This window comes from Populus trichocarpa, chromosome 1, assembly GCF_000002775.5.
Source record: "Populus trichocarpa isolate Nisqually-1 chromosome 1, P.trichocarpa_v4.1, whole genome shotgun sequence".
Lineage (NCBI taxonomy): Eukaryota > Viridiplantae > Streptophyta > Magnoliopsida > Malpighiales > Salicaceae > Populus > Populus trichocarpa.
Genome location: NC_037285.2, coordinates 42,743,782 through 42,765,882, shown reverse-complemented (window position 1 = coordinate 42,765,882; position 22,101 = coordinate 42,743,782). Strand labels below are relative to the sequence as shown.

The following is a 22,101-nucleotide window of genomic DNA, read 5'->3' as shown; positions in this document are numbered from 1 at the left end:
ATTCTTTTTAGATAATCAAAGACTCTTATAATAGCCTTTCAATTATCCATATTCAGCTTGCTTGTATATCTTGATAACTTGCATGTATCATAAGTCATATCTGGTCTTGTATAATGCATATCATACATAAGACTTCCAATGACACTAGTATATTTTAGTTGTGCTATTGTTTTATCACAATTATCATTTAACTTCATACTAGAGTTAAATGGGGTATTAGCCTCCTTTTATATTGAGATGCTTAAAATTATCAAGCATGTTCTCAATATAATGTGATTGATTAACTTGTAATTTTATGATTTTACAATCCGAGTTTATATTGCATTTCCTGTGTCGTGTCAAGAATACATTTTTGACAATCTTGGTACGTAGTAGTAGTGATGGTGGTGGTGGTGGTGGTGGTGATGGTGGTAATAGTAGTAATAGTAATAGTAACAGTCTGGCTCAACTTGCCATATATTGTCCGCTTTGGGCCTTAACGCCGTCACAATTTTGTTCTTGGTGATATGAGGTTGATGTATGGATTGTATCTTGATGATTTGAGGGAACATGTTCACCGATTTCCGACACGATGTTAGAACTTATTCAAGAATTAGGCTTCATAATTTATTTTGATTTGCATTCTATGAGGTTATCAAGGTCTCTTGACCCGGATCACAAGTTTGGTCGGTTGACTCGGGTGGTTTTCTGTGTTCTTTTTTAATTGATTTTTTTTTAATTTCACCCTTCAATATTAGGTTGATTGGGGATTGAGTTTCATAATTTATTTTAATTTTCTTTATATGAGGTTATCTCGGTCTTATGATCCATGTTTGATAGGTTAATCCAAGTTGATTCAAATTATTTTTTTAGTTTAATTTTGTTTGCAATTTCATCATTCAACATTAGGTTGATTGAGAATTGGGTTCGATAATTTTTTTTATATTTTCTTTATATCGAGTTATCAGGGTCTCATGACCTGGTTGGCGAATTTGTCAGGTTAACCTGAGTTGATCTGAATCAATACAATATGTTGTCATTTTAATATTTTAAAAAGATGTTGTCCTAGTTGTTTTTTAAAATCAAACTATATTTGTATTGCTCGTTCGAGTTATTTTTGAATTTATCAAGTTAATCAAGTCATATTAGATCAATCTTCTTATAATTTAATCTAATCCACAACATAGCGCACACAATAATCTAATTACTTAACTATTATGAAAAACTAATATATTCAATGGTAAAATTGAGAATTTTCAAAACTTTACAGGTGCTATGGCCGCAAAGGAAAATCTGGTTCCGGTTCTGATTATAATATTTTAAGCTACATGACGGAAATAATTTAAAATGTACGGTGTTATGAGAATTTAAATTTTAAATTATGTTATAAGAAATAAATTTATACAAATCCTATAATTTTGAAAAGTAATAAGTGAAAGATGAATCCACACTACACTCTTTTTTTGGGTTTGGTTTCTCCTTTTTTTTTAGCCATAACTCATATAAATTAAAGCCTTTTAGATATTACAGCTTGTTAGGTATAAAATGTCAATTGTAGTTTATTTTCAAGTTAGACACCGACATGTGCGAGAAAAAAAAAAAAAAAGGAGAGGATAGCGATATGTAACTAATTCACAATTTGATCTTGCTGAATTTTTGACATTGAGTTTCTAAGATGATTTATCGTTCACATAAGCGCGGTATCAGTTTTCTAAGGTTTTTCTTGAATTTTTTTTTGTTAATATTAATATATTTTAAAAATATTTTATTCTCCATAATTGAAGTTGTAATCTTTAGTTTTAATTAAGAAAGAACACTTGCATACTCATTATTAGTATTGATAATGGAAATTTATAGGTGAACTAGTTTTTTCACATATAGAATTTTTCACTTAAATCTTGAGGTTGATTTATTATAATTATTTGCTTGTTTAGTTTATTGATTAGTTGACTTTATTTTTAATTGTAAAAAAAAATCGGAATTTATGAATTATAAATTTGGTTATTTTAGTGTTTTTTTCTAATATTTATTTTTAATTAATAACTTTAAGGATTAAAAAGGTGTTTAGAAATATGTTTGAAAGTGTTTTTTAAAAGTATGTTTGACTAAAAAAATATATCAAATTAATATTTTTTTTCTAGTATTTTCTTATAATTATGATGTGTATTGTTAAAAATAAAAATAAAATTTAAAAAAAATCATTTCAAATTCTAATACAACCCAGTGACATTCTAATACAACCCAGTGACATTCTTATCTTGCATATGATCCTGACTAAGTGACATTCGAAGTTTGTTTATTTTCCCCTTTGAACTTTCAAATTCTAGAAATGCATCTCTGCACACTGTATTTGTCCCACCTTTCCGTTGTGTTGTGCATGCTACTGAATCTATTTCAATATCTACTATATGGAAACCTATCTTCAAAATTACAAAATCTATGGAAGAAGATGAGAGAATGACATCATTTAAAAGCGAAAATCATTAAAAAAAAGAAAGGAAAAAGGAAAAGAATGGCTTCGAAACTATGATCATACAGGGAGGCAAAGAATAAGGGCTAACATGGAACCAGGGTGCTTCAAGGTCGTGTGCGTACTTGATGACTTGGAGCATCTTGCTCTTGACATTCCAACATGAAGACTCCAATACAAACTTGCAGAGAGAAAATTTTCAAGAAAAAGAGCGGGGAACAAAGAAAGAAACTCGCCCCTAACATTATATGAATACTACAAAATTCAAACTAGAAATGGCAATTTCCTTACAGAAAATACAAAATGAGCCGCGTATATATTTTGTAATCAAGAATCTAATACAACTCATGAAATCCAACAGTTACAATAGCATATGCAAGTAAAGAATGACAGATAAAATGCAAAACTGTCGACGAAAATCTCTTAAAAGAGAGTTTCCAGAAAAAAAAAAATTACAGCAGATTGTCCCTGCAATGTGTATGTCATCACCTATTTACAAAAGCTGAAAGATAACCTAATCAAAATAAGAGGAGGCACAAAATGATGCAGCAAAGAAAAAAGATGGACACTCTATTTAGAGACTTGTCAAGCTGCATTTCCTGCCTCCTCATCCTAGGACTGTTACTTCCCATGAGAGGATTTGTGTAAGGGCGAGCAAACATATTGGTGATCGACGTCCCAAAATTCCTTGTGAACACCATCTCATTGAACATCCCCAGCATTGGATTTAAAAAACCTGTCATCACGGTACCCCCAAGGTTTGAAGAGGTCAAGGCTGCATAACCTCCATGAGGATCATGGAAGTATTGTTGGTGTTGAAATGACTGAGGCTGTGGATTGAAAAAATTTGAATGAAGTTGCCGATTTTGTGGCGAAGTATTAGCATTCACTGTATTCAACTCAGAAGGGAGTGGCCTACGGGGTATGACTACATCCACTGGGTCTTTCTTGGATTTTGATTCAGATGTAGATGGGCCCCGGCCATATAGAGGGACCAATGAATTTGGAGAAATGTCAGCCTTGCAGACAGGGCAGCTCGGCTGCTGCTGACTAGCATCAGGGGAGGAAGTTTTAACATGGAGCCATTTGTAAATGCATGGCCAGCAATATAGATGACCACATAGGGTGACAACAGGGTCATGTGCAGAGTCTAAGCATATGTTGCATTCAAAATAGCCACTGTCATTGTCTGAGACTGCTGTTGGGACTGGGATCAATTTATGTTTCTGCTTAAGTCCAACATCTTCCTCAGATTCAAAATGTGCCTCATGATCAAAGAAGTGTTGTTCCATATCTGCAAGTTCCGCATTAAAAGCGAGGTTTCTTAGCATATTAATGATAATATTCAAAGAGAAACCATTGTGTGCATAAATTATGTGCGTGCGCGTGTGACAATGCACGAGAGACACAGAAACATACAGAAAAAACCATCTATCGGCAATAACAAAAGAAAAACGAAATTTTCCAGGGAAAAAAAAAGCTGCTATATGCAATAGAGTTCAATTGCCAATAAATCTCCTTCCCAGAGACCAGATATTTAAAGTTTCAAACACGATAAGTTATGCATCCAAGTAAGCACAAACAAACAAGACCGGAGGTGCTGAAGTTCTAAACAGCAAAAGGTTAAAATCTTGAGGTTGACTACAAGAAAATGACAAAGAACTGGCTTGAAATTAGTAAAATGAAGAGCCATGTACAAAGATTCCTCAACCCATCAACGATATATGAGAAGAACAAAACGATGGGTTACTACTATCAGTCTCCCAAACAAATAAAGAGATCTAAAGGTTGATGACAAGAACGGCTGCAGAATAACTTATGTTAGAGTTCGCTAATCTTACATATCTAGCACCTTAAGACTAGTAGGCCAGTTAGAGCTATCATAACCTAACGTGCTCCCAAATTACAAATTTCTAGTCTGAAAAAAAGAAATGAAAAAAACACAATTGTTGGGTTTTTTTACAACAAACTGATTTCTAAAGAATTGAGATTCTTTCACATTGAGAAGTGCCAAAAGGGCACTACCTAAATTGGTTTCAAAGAACTAGTTTTCCGCCCTCTTAAAATATAAAATAAAGAAAACAACACAGATTTTCACACCCCAAAAGAACCCATCATCCTTTAAGACTTGAGATTAAGAAAAACATAGAAATTCATTAACCTTCTTTATCAGAAGAAAGCAAAATGCTTAAATGACTTTGAGAAATCAAACAAAACTTTGAAGGAAACATACAAGTAATTCCAAGACAAAAACAATTAAACATCAACAGCTTGACAAATTGAATACAAATAGCAACACATATCCACCTTTCCCATTGTTTTTTTTTATTATTTTTATTAAAGCATGGCATTATTAAAGAAAGACAATATCAAACCCGATAAATTTAAAAGTTCTCTCACCATCCCATGAAAAAGAAACAGCCTACAATTCAATCACGATTGAAAACAAAATAAAATCAGAACCCCTACATTAAATTATACTCAGAATCCAATCAAGATCTAATAGAAGAAAAGAAACAACCCCGCAATGTTTGTAGTATAAAAACTAGAAACAAGAAAACAAACCCACGAAGAGAACAGAGAGAAGGAGATGATACCTCTTACGAGAAGGCTGGATCAGAAGAAACAGAAAATAGGCTTAGAAACTTTAACGCAGAAAGACCAAATCTTTTTATTTTCTTGAGATGAGAGATGTGAAATTGTTGAGAGAGAGGAGGGAGAGATTTGATGAAGGATCTTAAGGATAAATATAATTAATTAAAAAGAATGGGGTTTAAAAATACAGTGTGCCTTTCGTTTTGACAGGACCGTCTGTCTGTGGGTTGGTAGTACATAGATTTGCTACGTAGACCCGTACTTTTTTAGACCGCTTGCATTTCACCACGTGTGCGTGCCTTATTTATAAGCACTATACATTGTCAGTGAGAAAGTAGTCGATGATGACTAGGGTTTGTTTTCCAAACGAAAGACCAAGCAAGTGTGAGAGAGTATGATTGAATTGATTTTTTATTCATAAGAAGTTAATTGGAAGGGATTTTACTAAGATTACAGTATTAACATAATCTCTTTTCCTAGTTTGATTCCTCGCAATATGCTGCCGGATAATTATATATTAAAAAATAATATAAATTATATTTTAAAATTTCATCTAATAGGTTGAAATGATTCTTTGATATGATATCAGAGTTTTGATGACCAAGTAGTCATGAGTTCAAATCTCATCATCATCATTTATTTAATAAAAATTAAGTATAAAGTAATGTGAGTCTATACAAGTTTCAAGTCCAAAAGATTTTTACTTGAAGGGGTGTGTTAGAAAATAATATAAATCATATCCTGAAACCTCACCTAACAACTTAAGCTATTGGGTTGAAATTATTCTTTATCCATCTTGCATTGTTTCATATACATATAATTCCAAACATCATTTATGTTTAGTAAGAGTTAATTTTACAAAACTAAACTGAGAAACAAATAACTCGATAAAAAAAAGAACATGAATGAGAAAAATTGAAGGACCCAGTAAAAGAAAAGATGTAAATTAAAAAAAAAAAAAAAACCTTGAGACGGTTTACCATTTATATGAACATTTTTTCCACCCCTATGTTTTTTTAATGTATAGTATAATTAGATGCGAAAGACATGGCGTTAAAGAACCTTTTTTTTTTTTTTAATAATAAAGAGATATCTTGGGGGAAAAGTTGTTAAAAAGTCTTAACTTGGATTAAAAAAATCAGCAGAATTAAAGATAAGTTTAATGACCATCTAGATTATTCTGTCACGTAAGTTCATCTAGATAAGCTGACTATATTCATGGTCGAATTGTATTTGACCTCTTCTACCATCTCGGCATGCGATGCACCCACCTACCTGGAGACACCAGAATGCAGGCGACCGCCCACTGGATTACTAGCTCGAGGGAAAGCGCAGAAAATAATAACATTTTAATTTTTATTTAAAAACAATAAAGAGTTGTTTTAAAAATAATTTTTTTAAAATCAAATCGGATTTTAGAATTATACATCCTTTCAAGCAAATGCAAAGACAGGCCTATACATCTAACATAAACAACTCCCTCACACTCTTGATTTAGAATTATCCTTCTTTGAATCAATAGAAAGGTTGGTTCATTTATTTATTTATTATTATTATTATATATAAAACCTCCTCGCATGCATGTCTACATGTTTGACACTTCCATAAAAAAATAATAATAAGGTAAATGATCTTTGGTGCCCTATAAGGTCAAATGCACTAGATTGATAAATTATGTAATGTGTTGCCATCTGGAAGAGAGAAAATCTTATCCTCAAAAATAATAATAATAATAATAATAATAATTAATCCAATGATGGCCCAAAACATGAACAACCATTAGAACCATTAGCTTCTACCTGATTATTGATGAACAAGACTTCAAGATGAAAAAGATTTGCCCATGCTACGGTCTTGCATGAAACCAATAAATAAGCTCCTGGCATGGTCTCACAGGAAATCAACAAATGCTCTAGGACAAAAAAAATATCAGATTCTAACGTGTGGCCTTTAGGTCTCACAGGAAACCAACAAATGCGCTAGGAAAAACACCAAATTCAAAGTGTGGCCTCGAGAAAAAAGATAATTCTGAAGTTCGAGGCCAACATCCATGCTTCAGGTAACCACCAACAAGCATTTCCAATCCTTCGTTCTCTCCAACCACAACCTGAAAAACGTTTGTCTTCTCTAGGATTGGATATGCTTCAGAAATTCCCAGTGATGCTTTCCTCATGATTTAACCCCTCCACCGCCTACACTAAAATGACCAGTATATTCCTGAATTCAAATATAATCTTGAGCATAAACACTTTTGACAATCCAGCAAGAGGCTATTGGATACCCATACGTTGTTGTCTCTACTAAAAGCTTCTGTCCAGAAAATATAGGTCCTATCCCAGGTGGGAGACCAAAAAAACTATCCACCCAGAACATTGAAAAGCAGAAACTATAACCTTCTTAAATGTGTACTCTTAGTCCTATCAGACCCTCATTTATATGACCAAATTTCTAGACAAAGGAGCAAAAAAGGTCTAGTATTGTCCTGGCAGAGTTTATACATGAATCCATGTTAGAACATGTCAGGTGGCTACATTTTCATGCCCAAGAGGGTATGACAACACTTCCAGAAGAGTAGCTACAGTGATACACAATCCAAATCATGTGAAAAACAAATTGTCCCTTCATTCTCATTCACATCACTACAGCACAGCTTAAAACAATTTCACATGGTGGTCGTAAAGAAAGACCCAAGGAAATCTGAAGATAGAGCACCTTGGAGACATGATTATGCTATAAGCCACTTGTGCGTTCAGTAACCAGAATTCCTCAAAAGTTTTATTCATTTCATTCCAGATGAACAACAAATGGAAAAAAAAATGGCTTCTAAATGAACCAACACTTCAGTACTAACCATCCAGGAACTGTATAAAAGGAACAAGGTCTTAATCCAAAAGCTAATGAAAGCCATCCGAGTCTAAGCTATGAGTTAAACAAATTATAATGACACTAGTGATAATTAACAGACCAGGATCAATTTCAGATACTAAAACTTGAAGTTGTGGCGTGGTTATACTTAAAAATTGCAACTTAGAATCCAATGAACTGATGGTCTTGAGTGGTTGACTTAAAGAGACATGTTCTAGCTTGCTTCCTCAGAAAGAAGGTACTCAAAGCTACTCCCAGGATGCACATTATCCATCTTTGAGAAAGATACAGAACTAAAGCCTCCAAACAAAGCCAACAAGTGGGAGCAACTGGGTAAGAGTGCAGCTACTAGGACACATTCCAAACAATCTAAGCCCCACCCCCCACTTTATTACCAAAACACAGAACATTAGACTGACAATCAGTCACCCCTTCTAATAAATTAAAGAACAGAGATATCAATGGCTTATCATATGACACAAGCATGTAATTTACATGTAATCACACCTGCTTTATGATCCTCATCATGGATTACCAGTTGCCTAGTGTAGCATTAACACATGCTTTTTAATACAAACAATTGGACGCATCTGATATTTCATGAACAGTGTGTTAAATTGAAACACACTTGTTCTAAACTTGATGCACCCACAGATCAACTTAAGCCAACAAGCAGAGACCTAGGGAATAGGATGAGATAATTGATGTTTCATATCACAAGGCCAACTGAGAAACTCTGCTTAATTTCTCATATATTTTCTTCAAAGCATCCAAGACCAAATATTTCCACCAATCAATATTAGCATTATATAAAACTATAGACCGATTGGCCACACCACCACCAGCTCACCAAGATCTTTTGGCAAGCATTTCATTTATATATTCAGTATATAGTATCATAGGTTAGTTTTGAAATTTTCAGTTTCCTTAACAGTAGAAGGCACAAGGACTCACACAAATCTCATACCATATATTTTTCTGTACGTGGATCATGTGAAATAATTAAAAAAAAAAATCAATTTGGTCATCTTGATTTCCTTAGCTTAAGAAAATCAAACCAAATCAAAACTGAAATTTTAAAAATTTTAAAATTAACTGAAGTGGTCAAATAATCGAACCACATGAACCCAAATGCATCGTCAGTTTTCAGTTCCCAATGCATTTCGCACACAACAATCAAACTTCAGGAGGGATGTAAAGAAGGATAAGCCAATACTTCTCATATTAATCTACACTAAGCAAGAACAAGCTACCAAACATGCATTCAGCTACGTAAGACAAGACACATATAGTTACTAATATTTTCTGAAGGTAACATAAAAATACAGCAGCATCTGGAGATGGAGCAGTGGCAGCTAAATAGTTTATTGGCAGCAAGTGCTTGTTTCACTTACAAGAATTTCTCAATGGTGGTGGTTAAGGTAGTTTTGGGAACAGCACCGATAATCGCCTCTTTCTTCTCACCATTTTTAAAGATGATAACAGTGGGAATGCTTCGAATCCCATATTGGGTTGCAATGGAAGGGCAATCATCAGTGTTAACTTTGTAACATTTGAGCTTACCAGTATATTGCGTGGCCAGTTCATCGATTATAGGGTGAATCATCCGGCACGGACCACACCATGGGGCCCAGAATTCAACCAGCACAGGGGATTCCGATTCGAGCACCACTGACTTCCATGTTGCATCCGTTACAGAAGCCACTGCAGTTCCATTTTCAATTCAATTATTTCAGTAACAAACCCTTGAATTATGACTTTCTCAATTTCTATATCTACAATTTTATTTATCCAAAAGAAAACATTTTTTTTAAATGACAATTCCTTTTCTTTTCCCAGCTTAGGTTTTAACAAAATAAGCCCAAAACATAGTCGGAAAAAAAAATCTACGATCCAGATGACCTTCGACAGCAGTCTCCTGCGCCTCACAAACAATCCGTCCACCACGAGAGAGTCTGGAACTGGTGAGAGTCACGAACGATCCAGGAGAGCGGTTTATAGTCGACGAATTAAAGGAGGCCTTGAGGCCTTTGACGTGTGGTAACCGAAGGGATCTCCGGTGAATAGGTGAAGCAAAAGCGCAGAGAGGTGTAGTAGTAGTAGGTTTAGGTTTAGGGAAGGTGAGAGGAGGAACGGTGAGGGATTCAAGAAGAGCAGCCATGAGGAGAATCGGATTACTGGCTTTGGATTGGGTTTGCGGAGACAGAGAGAGATGGGGAATTGATGATATTTGGAGTTTACCTGAGAAGTGGAAATTACGCTTTTCTTTAATATTTGTTTTTAACCAGGACAGGACATGTCAGGAAGGAAGGACTGTTCATTTCCGTAACTAGATTTGGGAATTAACGAGTGGGCTCACTACCAGCTCACTTGTCTAGATAAGCACATGTGCTCCAGAAAAGTTCACTGCGTACATACCAAAAACCACTTCATGGTGAAAAAAATTGCATCTCATTTGTTTCCGTTCATTTATTTCTGGAGCCCTTTTCTTTTCTAGGGTCAAATATACTGCACTCATCTCTATAAGATTTTTTTGGACTGCGGAGTTCTTGTTATATATACTACAAGTAGAAGAAGAGAGGGGAAAAAATAAAAAGGCTACACGCACCCCATATCACTTATTTACCGAGGAGATATTGAGATGTTTCCCATCCCATATTTGGAATAACCCTGTGTAAAAAAGGTGAAAAAAATAATAAAATTTAAAGGTTATTAATTTAATTACGAAGGATAAAACCGAATAAAAAGGCTACACGCACCATTTTAGTCACTATCAAACTAGACGGGTCACTTATTTAGAATAACCCCGTTCACAATGTTTAATGGTTAATAATTTAATAATAAAAGATAAAATTAAATAAAAATTAATTTAAAAAAACTGTGTTAACTCATGTTAATTTAACTAACTCGTGATCCAAGATATAAAACATGGATAACTCAAAAAAAAACTGAACAAATCACAAAGCTCATAGCTTAATAAGTAAATTAAATTTTTAAAGGCCTAACATGAATACCAAGGCCCAAAAGAGAGAAATGAAGGGCAAGAGAAAAAAACTCATCATTGCCCACTTTGGCAAACGTGCCACCCCAACAGTTGTGCCACATCCTTGTGCATCAGATGAAACGACGATCGAGTTTTTTTTACCACCGTAATTGTTCTCACGCGTCTCCGGAATAGCGCAGAGGACTTTGACGCATGTATGGCACGCGTCAACATATTTTACTGATTTATTAATATTTTAATAAGATAAATTACAAAAAAGGACCGAAGGGCATACCATTATTACAAAACAACCATGGCTCAAAGATAAAAATGTCCTCCGAAGTCATTCTTTAAATTTGAAAAGTCAAAAGTTAACTATGTAATTTTACTGTACAAGAAGGATGCAAAGACAAATAATCCCCTTTCTGCAAGGTCATTTTTCTGAGCAGCCAAGGATATAAGTGTTATTTTACTATGCAAATAAAAAAAAGGACAAAACAAACCCTTAACGAAAGACCATTTTTTTCAGATTTCAAAGGCAAAAAATTGTTTTAACTGTGCATTTTCAAAGTTGAATGACAAAATTGTCCCAGATCAATCCACAAATGACATTTAAATCCCTTTGAAAAGATGATTTTACCCTTAATGTCAAGGCAATTATTAGCAATGAAGGCAAAATAGTCATTACACTACTTGAATCCACAATGATTCTCCTCACATGCTATAGGAAAAGGTTGAGCCCTTTTAGTTTTTGTTTTTTTTTTAACTAGCCATTTCATCAACACTCATGTTTTTTTTTTTTTATATATAAAACTATAAATGAAATTCAAAAAATTTAACTCGAGAATTATTTCATGAAACAAAAAAATTATTAAGCCTGATCCCTACCTAGCCAAACTTAATCGGTCAAAGTTATAACTTGGGTTATATATTCAATAGGATTCAATAATTTTTTTTATCTAAAATAAACTACTATAAAATCAATAACCAATAAAATATCAAAGTGATTGGAAAAGAAAATAAAGTTAAAAAAAATTGCATTGCTCAATTAATAACCAACCAAATATTTAGTGATGAAATTGAAGAAAAAAAAAGCAAGAAACAATATGCAATTGTAATGGATAAAAATAAAAAAAAAAAAACTAAAAAAAAAAACTCAGTCTCTTGGTATAAAAAGGCCCAGAGTTCCTAGGCCTTCAGAAAAAGATCCAAGGGTTTGGCCCTTATTTTTTTCAATCTTTTTTAGTGGTGGATGATAGGTCATTTGTCCTTTAATGCTTTTAAAAAAAAAATATCAAGCAACACATAACTTGCATTGCCCAAATTCCAATAACCTCCGATCATATAAATAGGGCTGATCTATTTCAAACCCAGAGAAGCCCAATTTCAACCATGTTTTAACCTGAAAAAACTAAAAAATAAATAAATACCCTAAACACCTTCTAAAACATATTCATATTCTTTAACAACCTAGAAATTAGCTCTAAAACTCACAATCAACTCGAAACAAAAAAACTTTTTGAGTTCAAATCTACCATTTCAGACAAGTTTAAAGGAAAAAACACATTGTGTAAATATTTCTCATTAGACGGAACCCATTGACACCAAACCACCCGTTTTCATGGCCAGAAACGGTTTCAACCGAGACTCTCTCTTTTTATGATTAAAATCAAGCCACTTTCTCTCTCATCTCCCAAACTAGAAACAAAAAATAAGAAAAATAAAGTTTGGCACCAAAATTGACTTTCATAAATTGTTAGGTACTGAAAGTTTATAATTTGAGAAGTTGAAGGACAAAAATGTACGTTTAGCCTCAAGTTTAGAAAAACCATATTTTTTTTCTTGCTTTTTTCATTTTAGTCTCCTATCTTTGAATCTTGGCTTTTCTTAATAAATGTGCCTTAAATGACCATTAATTTAGGCCTATAAGGATGTAATAAAAACACAGAGAAGAAGGACTAAAAAGACAAATCATTGTGGCAATCCAGAATGATTTGTTCATTGGTAAACAGTGCCATGAGGAACAATATTTCCCCCCTACCTTTTAGAGTATTTCTTAACGAGGTTATTTCATGTGCTTTATCGCGGATCACATAAAATTTGTTTTTTAGCAAAAACAAAAAAAACAAAGTTAAAGTTGTAGGGAACTCTTAATATTATTAATAAACTCGATTAAGAGCTTGTTTGTTATTGTGGTGTGACCATGCTTTTCAATTTTTTATAATTTAAGTTTTTTGTTGTTATTGGATCGTTTTGATGCGTTAATGTCAAAAATAAATTTTAAAAAAATATTATTTTGATGCACTTCCAAGATAAAAAGTACTTTGAAAAACAATAACTACTACAATGTCAAACATTACCTAAGTAGGTTAAACTTGAAACTTTTCGACAAACTCCTTGTCTAACCTAGGTTTTAAAGTGTTTGAATACCTTTCTCTCTCTTTATAATTAATGATAGATTATAGTATTTTGAGATGTATAAATTGAATAGTTAAAAAAGAGCATGGCAATGTTTTTTCGAAGTGTGAGTATTTTTTTCCCTAACCTATTGTGTTTGGTCGAGCTGCACTTGAGGCCAGTTAGGCCATTTTATTTCTTTCTTTTCTCATATCATAATCAGGCCTTTATTCAGCTAAAATTTGGGATTAGATTGAAGAGTTACTAAAGAATCATGGACAAAATTAAACAAAAAAAAAGATATTAAATAATCAAGGTCTAGATTGAAGAGATATTAGAAAATTAGGGACTTAGTTGAATGAAAGGAGAAAAATTATTTAGCGTGTGTAACACATCCTCCAGCTTGTGAGGAAGGCCGCACATTGTGATGGCACGTGCATCTTACTCTAAGCTCTAATAATGGGGGCCATCTTTAATGCTATAGGAATTGTCTTGGCAAGGTCTTTCCTTCACAGCGGCGTGTGGTGAAAGGAGTAGCTTCAACAATCATTTTTTTTTCTTTTTTCTTTCCCTCTCTTTCTTCTCTTTCTCTGTCTTGGTTTCCATTCTTGATCTATTAAAATTTCAAAGGAGACTTTTCATTTTTTGAAATGTAAACTTTGGTTCTCATTCTTTTAATTGTTATTTTTACAATATTTATACTTTAATTTTGCAAAATTGATGTCCGATAAATAATGAAACGGTGTCCAAAACTATAAACACACTAGGAAATACAGAATGAAAGAAATTTTTGAAATGAAAATGTTGAAAAATATAATATAGAATGATGAAATTAAAAAATAAAAACTTTAAGAGATGAAAAAAAAACAATTGAGAAAATAACGAAATGTCATATTAAAGCGACAAAACAAAGATAAAAGATTGAGATCGAGATAACTTAACAAACGAAAGTGGAACAAACAATGAAGTCAAGGGCCTAATAACCAAATGTCAAATAATGAATTTGAAAAAAATAATAATAAACGACCCCAAAAAAAGACCAAACTTAATCAAGTCCGGGTCATGAGATAGAGATTACTCCGTAGAAAAAAAATTATAAAAAAATAACAAAGTAAAATTTACAACCGTAAAACAATTTAAAACTCAAACAATATGGTATAAAAACAAAATGAAAGAAAATAATTAGGGGCTAAATTGAAAAAAAAATTAACAAAAGGATAAAAAAATGTAATTGAAAGAATGAGGACAAGAATCATATAAAAAATAAAATAAAATAAAATATTAATGGACAAAATAAATAAAAAAAAGATAAATCAGGAAAAAGAGTAAGAAAATAGCAATAAAAAGAATGAGAGCCAAAATCGAATTAAAAAAAAATGCAATAAAATAATAAGGGATAAAATTGAAAAAAAAATAATTACAAAAATTATATAAAACACAAAAAAAAAAAAAGAATCAAAAGAAGGAGGAGCAAATTGAATATAAAAATCAAATGGAATAAAATACCTACGGATGAAATTGAAAAAAAAATTAAACTTCAAAAAGCATCAAAAGCAAAATAAATAGTAATTAAAAAAATAAAAACTAAAATCAATAAAATTACAAATTAGATGATATAATTCATTTTCCATGACACAGTCAAACACCGAAACTCTTAAAAATATTTTCTTACATTATAACACACCTTTCTTCAAAATTAATTTGATACAAGTCCAATTTGATGAAACTCTTAATTAAAATTAGAGACATGTAATAGCTTGAAATAAATTTACAATCAGATGCCAATTGAAAATTACTCTCATCCTTTCTTCAAAATTGTTTCAAACCTAATTTTTACAGAATTTCTAAGGCAACTTTCCCAACGATTTCTACAGGCAAAAACATCAGCATAGAAAGATTCGTGATTAATCTGATTGATTTTGTTCAACGGTGGTCAACAAAGAACTTCATACCTTTCACCGTACCCTTTCCATGCTTTCCCCGTGTCGGCATGCATACCCAGACTGGTACAGTGACCTTGACTAACCCCACGCCCTGTGACTCACATGAAAGAACTGTCCAATCACACAACTCAAACTTACCTAAACTTCAACACTTGTACACCTACTATTGGCCAATGCTTAACTAAACTCTGCTCATGACATACACAACAAATCAATATATGTCTGGATCTGAGTTTTTATTAAATTTTAATTTTCTTATTTTAAATTATAATATTTTTAGTATTTTTGTATTATTTTAATATATTTTTAAATAAAAAAAACTTTAAAACACAATAAATCTCCTTAACCAGCACTGCAAGCAAGCTAGCACAGCTTATTCTCTCCGCAGAGCTCCATTCTTTGTCTTAACATTTATTCTCTTTGTTTATTATTCATGGATATCATTAAATCCCAAAGACAGAAAGAGGAGCAAGCTGCTGGCTTGAAACAACATTTTTTCACTGCTCAAAACAGACAAGAAGAAGCGACATTAATAATGGCCCAAGATAGGTCTCCGACAGAGGAAGTCATGAAGCTAGCTGCCATTGCACTAAGCTTAAATGTAAGGCTAAGATCTTCCGACATGCCAGTCGACATGCAAGAACGTGCCCTTCGCTATGCAAGATCATTTCTCGACGACCCATCAATATCATCAGCTCCCAAACACCGCCCCAATCCTACCCTCCTTGCTCGAGCCCTCAAAAAGGTGTATCTCATCTTCTCCATCTCCTAATAACACGTATATATGTTTGGTTCAGTAGCTCTTTGATACTCTTACAGCATCAGAAGATTAATTAGTGATTAATTAGATTATCAATTGCTAATCGCTAATAAGTACTGATAGCATTTACAAACTGGTTTTAGCCAATGTGTTTTGAGTCTCAAGAACTGAGAGGGTTAATTTGGACAGGAATTTGACTCGGTATATGGGGTGGCCTGGCACTGTGTGGCGGGGAACAGTTTTGGGTCGTTTGTGACTCACTCACCAGGTGGGTTCATGTACTTCTCTATCGACTCGCTGTTTATTGTTCTCTTCAAAACAGAGGTGAAGATGGTCACGGAATTGGAACCTTCTTCCCAGATCAGCTGACTCGATTTGAAGGTTTCGAAAATGCTGTGTAGTTGCTGACTTTGACTGCCACAGGGCACAGGCCATCTCTTGAGAAACGATACCTGTCTTGAATTTTTGTTTGTTTTTACTTTTTTCCACCTAATTAAGAAAGAAACAAGAACACAATTTTCTTTTCTTGTGTGTTTTCCCTCCTCTTTTCAATGGAAAAAATGGATTCTTTAAACAATTCGATGCAATTAATCCTCTTGATTAAGGTAGACCCCCACTTAAAAGTGAAGATGTAAGAAAACACACAAAATGGTATTAATAGATATTTTAATTAGGAATGATAATGACTATTCTTGGATATCTTGATATTCATATTTTATCTATTATTTTACAAATAAAATTTTTAGATATATATATATATATCTCATAATAGGTATCCACTATTTATTATTATTAATTAATCAATAAAAAAATAGTTAATATATATATATATATATATATTTAAAATATGTATATGTATATTGAATAATAAAATGATAAATATTATTTATGTGTGTGTTTTATGTCAATATTAAAATATGTATATACTATATTGTATTAAAAAAAATCTAAATATTCCACAAATATATTTATATGATATAAATATATATTTCGGGTGAGTTTTGAATAGGTTTTGACAATATTTATATTCTATTTATTATTTATCGAGTCTAAAAAATACTCACTCATTCAAATCAAATTAGATCAGTATTCATCAACTTCAGAATTAAAAATCTCAAATTTTAATTAAGTGGTTATTTTTTGCCCGTTAATATCTCTATAACAAAATACCACATAAAAAAAAAAAAAACTTCAAATTTATAGTTTATTAATAAAAAAAATAAGCGGTGGAAAACATAACTTCAATATCATGTCTTAAATAATCTTTTCAAACTTCTGGATGTCAATTTCATCCAGATAGCTATCCATTTCGATATAGTAGCCGACAATAGATTTCAACTTCGAGTCCAGCTTTTGCACATGAACAACAAATCCATTTCAATTTTTTAGAGCCACGAGTGATGGTAAGTGGAATTGCTCTAATTAAAAAAAACATGGAAAATTTAATAATTTTTTTTTCAATTCAGCCCCTCCTTTTTATTTTCAATCCCCTATTATTTTTTCAATTACATCATTTTCTTCTCAATTTCATAATCAAACTATTTTTGATAGTCATTCAATTTTTTTAGAAATGTCAAGTTGATTAGATCATATCGAGATAATTTTCACATGTATTAATTTTAAATCCAGACTAGGCAATGAGTTAAGTCGAGAAGTTTTTTCTGTCAATTTTATTATTTTTTTCTCAATTTTGTCCTCAATATTTTTTTAATCGGTCACGTGAATTGTCTTTGGACCAATCAAGTTAACTAGATCACGTTCGGAAAACTTTCACACAATTTGATTTTAAACCCGAGCTAGACAAGAAGTTGGGTTGAGTGGTTTTTTTTTTTTATCAATTTTATCCTTAGAATTTTTTCCAAGTCAGTAGGGTTTTTTTTGAGCTGACCAAGTTGTCTGAGTTATGTTAGAACAACTTACACACAGTTTAATTTTAAACATGGGCTAGATAAGGAGTTAAATCATGAGGTTTTAAAAATAAAATTTTTAGCGTACAACAAAATCAGGTAAAATATCATCAGGAACAAAATTGAGATTACGATCAAATTCTGCAAATGCTACGCCATTTATGTAGTGTCATTAAATAATGTTAAACACTAGTTTTACGAATAAAACACAATTTTAAAAAAATTGAATTTTTTAACTATTCACGTGAACAGTGCAAAGTTCACTTGCATTGTTCACGTGTTCACTTTTGTGTGCAGAGTGAATTAATTCACTCTGCACACTGTTCACTTTTGTGAAATGAACAGTGTCAGTAAAGCTGGTGCAAAATGCTTCTCCTAAAACTATGTTTCTACCTTGTTTTTTGATGGGTCCCATGTTTTAAAAACGCTGGTTAACACTTTAACCAAACACAATTTTTTATGGTTTCTTCAAAACGCAATCGCTACCGTATAGACAAACACACTCTAAGGTTGACACTAAACCGAGTTTAATAACAAAGCTAAATAGATTTCTACAATCTAAATATTTTTTAACATGTTAAATATTTTTTATCCGATCCACTTAGTAGCTGGTAAAATAGTTTGAATCTAAGAAAATTAAAGAGCCGAAAAAGATCCTTATAAATATATAATTTTGATACGGAAAGAGAATTTTTTTGACCTTAATATATAAAAACTGATATAAGAATATTCATTATTAAAAACAAAAAATTATTTTTTCTCTTGCATTTTGTTATGTTAGCATTAAGCTGATAAAAGGTAATATTTAAATCATGTTCGTGATTAATTTTTTTTTTTTACTTCCGAGTGATCTTGTCATGATCCTTGAATCCTGATCTAAGAAAGGACACTCTGCTTAAATTATGAAATGGAAACACGAACACAAAGAGAGAGAAAGAAAATTTCAAGAACACTCTCTATAACCACAATTAACTTGTGATTTACCGACATTCTGATCCAATCATTGATGAGTTTGTCTTCCAGAAACAGATCAAAATAATGTGAACACCTTGCATAGATACAAGATTATGTTGAAATATTGATAAGATTTTGGGTTTGTTTTTCAATAGTTACGAGTTTGAGTTCTTTTAGAGCTACTAGAGATTTATATAGTCATTAACTTCAGAACTCGTGGAATAAGTAAGGTGCACGCAAGTTAACTTGAATATTTATATTAATAAAAAAAAATTATATTGGAATCCATTGAAAAGCCTCACCGAACAAGTTTTCCTTGGCAGCAACTTATTTGTTCCATCCACGAAGACACGTAAACATATATGGACATCACGGCATTGATGAACACAGATGATTTTGTCTGTTGGGTGGCATTTCAGACCTGTCCTATATGTTCTTCCAGATCTTGATTTGTTGATATCTTCAATGTGGGGCAGGTGAGTTTCATTGAGCAGGTTTTAGCCTTTCTTCTTCTTCTTCTTCTTATCTTTTGTCTCATTCACCACCATCCATACATATTCTTCTACTACTGTTATTTTTCTTTTTTCCATTTTGTTAATTTCTCTTCAAAGCTGGCAATGTGACTATGTGGGCAATGGAGGATATGCAGTGAAGCTCTTGTCCCTCCATGAATGATACAAATTTAAATGGCTATCACGATCAATTCCAGTAGCACTCTAGTTTTGCAGGTGAACTGAGCTCCTAACTTCGCTGTGTTCGTCATTTTTTTTCAAGCTACTTATATGCTGAATTGATACTGTCTCAGGGATGAAAATGACGATTTTTTGCGCCAAGGTTTTTTGAAATTGTCTTAAAAAATCTCGTATTTATTTAGTTAAATGTTGTTTTTTCAATGGTTTTTAAACACCGGTTTGGACCAAAAAATGACCTTGTTGCTCCATTCTTAACTTAAACTCTGTTTGTTTATCATAAAGTAGTTTTTTTCTAAAAAATAATTTTTATTGCAAAATAAATTCCTAAAAAGTAAATTATTTTTTAAGGTTTGATAGTGTTATGAAAAATAAATTGAAAAATATTTTCTAGTATTTTGCTAAGTCATGAAAAATGAGCTGGAAAATAACTTATTAATGTTTTATTTTTTTTAAGTTTATTAAAATAAAAAGGAACAAATTTTACAAATTAAAAAATTGAATGAGAATCAAATTGAAAAAAAAAAATCTAATTTCATAAATTATCTCAAATAAAATAAATAACAATAAAAATAATGGAGATTAAATCTAACAGATAAAAAAGTTGAAAAATGATGAAATTAAAAAAAATTACAATTTCATAAATTATTTCAAATAAAATAAATAACAATAAAAAGAATGAGGACCAAATCTGATAGATAAAAAATTTAATTAAAAAATGATAAGAGAAAAACAAATAAAAATCATAAAAATAAAGATCAAAGTTGATATAAAAATCAAATTAAATCAAATTCTAAGAGATGAAATTGAAGAAAAAAAAGATTCAAAATAAAATATATAACAATCAAAAGTTTGAATATCAAATTTGATATAATCAGCAAATAACATGATATTTTTAATTTTGTCACAACTTCTGGAAAATGTTTTCCGCCCAAAATAAAAGGAAAATACTTTTCCAGAAACCAAGTCAAATTTTTCTTTGACTGGAAAATGTTTTCTGTTGACTAGCTTTTCTAATGATAAACAAACATAGAAAAGTCTGGAAAGTGGTTTTTAGAAAATCACTTTCTATGGAAACAAACGAGGCATTAAACAAGATTTTATTTTGAGCTATTTTTTATATTGAACTGGCTAAACTTGAAAGAGTCATAACTCGGTTGACATGATACAACTCGGCTACAAAATCAATAATTAAAAAAAAAACAATATTATTTTAAACAAAAATAATAAACTTTAGTTGACTCCCCGTTTGTTTGCTGGAAAGTAATTTCTTTTTGGAAAGTAGTTTCCTTGAAAAATAAATTCCTGAAAAGTGAATTATTTTTTTATGTTTGGTAGTGTCATAGAAAATAAATTGAAAAATACTTTTTAGTATTTGGTTATGTCATGGAAAATGAGTTGAAAAATAACTTATTAATGTTTTTTTTAAAGTTTATTAAAATAATGAGGAACAAATCTTACAAATTATTGAATGGTAATGAAATTGAAAAAAAAAACTAATTTCATAAATTATCTCAAATAAAATAAAACAATAAAAATAATGAAGATCAAATCTAATAGATAAAAAAAGTTCAAAATTAATGAAATTTTAAAAAATAATAAATTACAATTTCATCAATTTTTTCAAATAACATAACTAATATTCAAAAGAATGAGGATCAAATCTAATAAATAAAAAATTTCAATTAAAAAATGATAAGAGAAAAGCAAATAATAATTATAAAAATAAGGACTAAAGTTGATATAAAAATCAAATTAAATCAAATTTTAAGGGATGAAATTGAAGACAAAAAAGATTCAAAACAAAATATATAGCAATCAAAAGTTTGAAGATGAAATTTGATATAATCAACAAATAACATGACATTTCTAAATTTTTCACAACTTCTGGAAAATATTTTCAGCCCAAGATAAAAGGAAAACACTTTCTTGAAAATCAAGTTAAATTTTTCTTTAACTAAAAAGTGTTTTTCATTGACAAACTTTTCTAATAATAAACAAATATAGAAAAGTCTCGAAAGTGATTTTCAGGAAACTACTTTTCATGGAAACAAACAAGGGATAAGTAACCCTTGTTAATCTAATAACCCAAAATCCTAAGTAGGTTATGAACATAAGCTCTACTAGGCCCACTACATGAATTACTTTGTTGACTAAGAGGCCTATAGGGTATTGATTTTTGCTGCACCAGTGCAATACTTAAAAAACCCCCAAATCCAGCTTAAATAATCCATGAAAGGCCCGGTCTAATCACAAACAGAGAGCCTAAGAAAAATCTCTTAGCGTATAGAACTTGTAAAAGTCGGCCCAGAAACAGATGGCCTATTAGATGGGCCTAACACATTATAAAAGAAATAAATATTTTCTTTTGGATGTAAAACCTTTTGAAACCATTTGGTGGTGAAATTTGAGCGCATTTAAGTATTGTTTAGTACTAAGGTTAAATCTTGTTTTTAAAATTTTTTGAATTTTTTTAGCTTTAAATTAATTATTTTTGGTGTTTTAGGATTGTTTTAATATACTGGTATCAAAAATAATTTTTTTAAAAAATAAAAAAGA

The 22,101-nt window shown here is 31.4% G+C and overlaps 3 protein-coding genes across 3 annotated transcripts; 1 reads left to right on the top strand and 2 right to left on the bottom strand.

Moving 5' to 3' along the window:
• Positions 1-2,741: 2,741 nt before the first annotated feature.
• On the bottom strand, positions 2,742-5,281 carry LOC18095597 (E3 ubiquitin-protein ligase RMA3). The gene is made up of 2 exons (XM_006370213.3): positions 5,047-5,281; positions 2,742-3,743 (listed from the first exon to the last, which is right to left on the bottom strand). The coding sequence occupies exon 2, from the start codon at positions 3,739-3,741 to the stop codon at positions 2,968-2,970; it is 774 nt and encodes a 257-aa protein (XP_006370275.3). The 5' UTR covers positions 3,742-3,743; positions 5,047-5,281; the 3' UTR covers positions 2,742-2,967.
• Positions 5,282-9,102: 3,821 nt separating this feature from the next.
• LOC18095596 (uncharacterized) lies at positions 9,103-10,169 on the bottom strand. The gene is made up of 2 exons (XM_024598016.2): positions 9,812-10,169; positions 9,103-9,613 (listed from the first exon to the last, which is right to left on the bottom strand). Exons 1-2 carry the CDS (start codon positions 10,068-10,070, stop codon positions 9,300-9,302), a joined length of 573 nt encoding a protein of 190 aa, XP_024453784.2. The 5' UTR covers positions 10,071-10,169; the 3' UTR covers positions 9,103-9,299.
• Positions 10,170-15,600: 5,431 nt separating this feature from the next.
• Positions 15,601-16,516, top strand: LOC18095595 (dynein light chain 1, cytoplasmic). Its single transcript, XM_006370210.3, has 2 exons — positions 15,601-15,977; positions 16,182-16,516. The coding sequence occupies exons 1-2, from the start codon at positions 15,666-15,668 to the stop codon at positions 16,359-16,361; spliced, it is 492 nt and encodes a 163-aa protein (XP_006370272.2). The 5' UTR covers positions 15,601-15,665; the 3' UTR covers positions 16,362-16,516.
• The last annotated feature ends 5,585 nt before the right edge of the window (positions 16,517-22,101 follow it).

Excerpts from the sequence above, each read along its gene's own strand:
- LOC18095597 (XM_006370213.3), bottom strand. The coding sequence starts at position 3,741 with ATGGAACAACACTTCTTTGATCATGAGGCACATTTTGAATCTGAGGAA.
- LOC18095596 (XM_024598016.2), bottom strand. The coding sequence starts at position 10,070 with ATGGCTGCTCTTCTTGAATCCCTCACCGTTCCTCCTCTCACCTTCCCT. Across the intron at positions 9,614-9,811 it reads GCAGGAGACTGCTGTCGAAG|TGGCTTCTGTAACGGATGCA; the intron begins GTCATCTGGATC and ends ATGGAACTGCAG.
- LOC18095595 (XM_006370210.3), top strand. The coding sequence starts at position 15,666 with ATGGATATCATTAAATCCCAAAGACAGAAAGAGGAGCAAGCTGCTGGC. Across the intron at positions 15,978-16,181 it reads TTGCTCGAGCCCTCAAAAAG|GAATTTGACTCGGTATATGG; the intron begins GTGTATCTCATC and ends TAATTTGGACAG.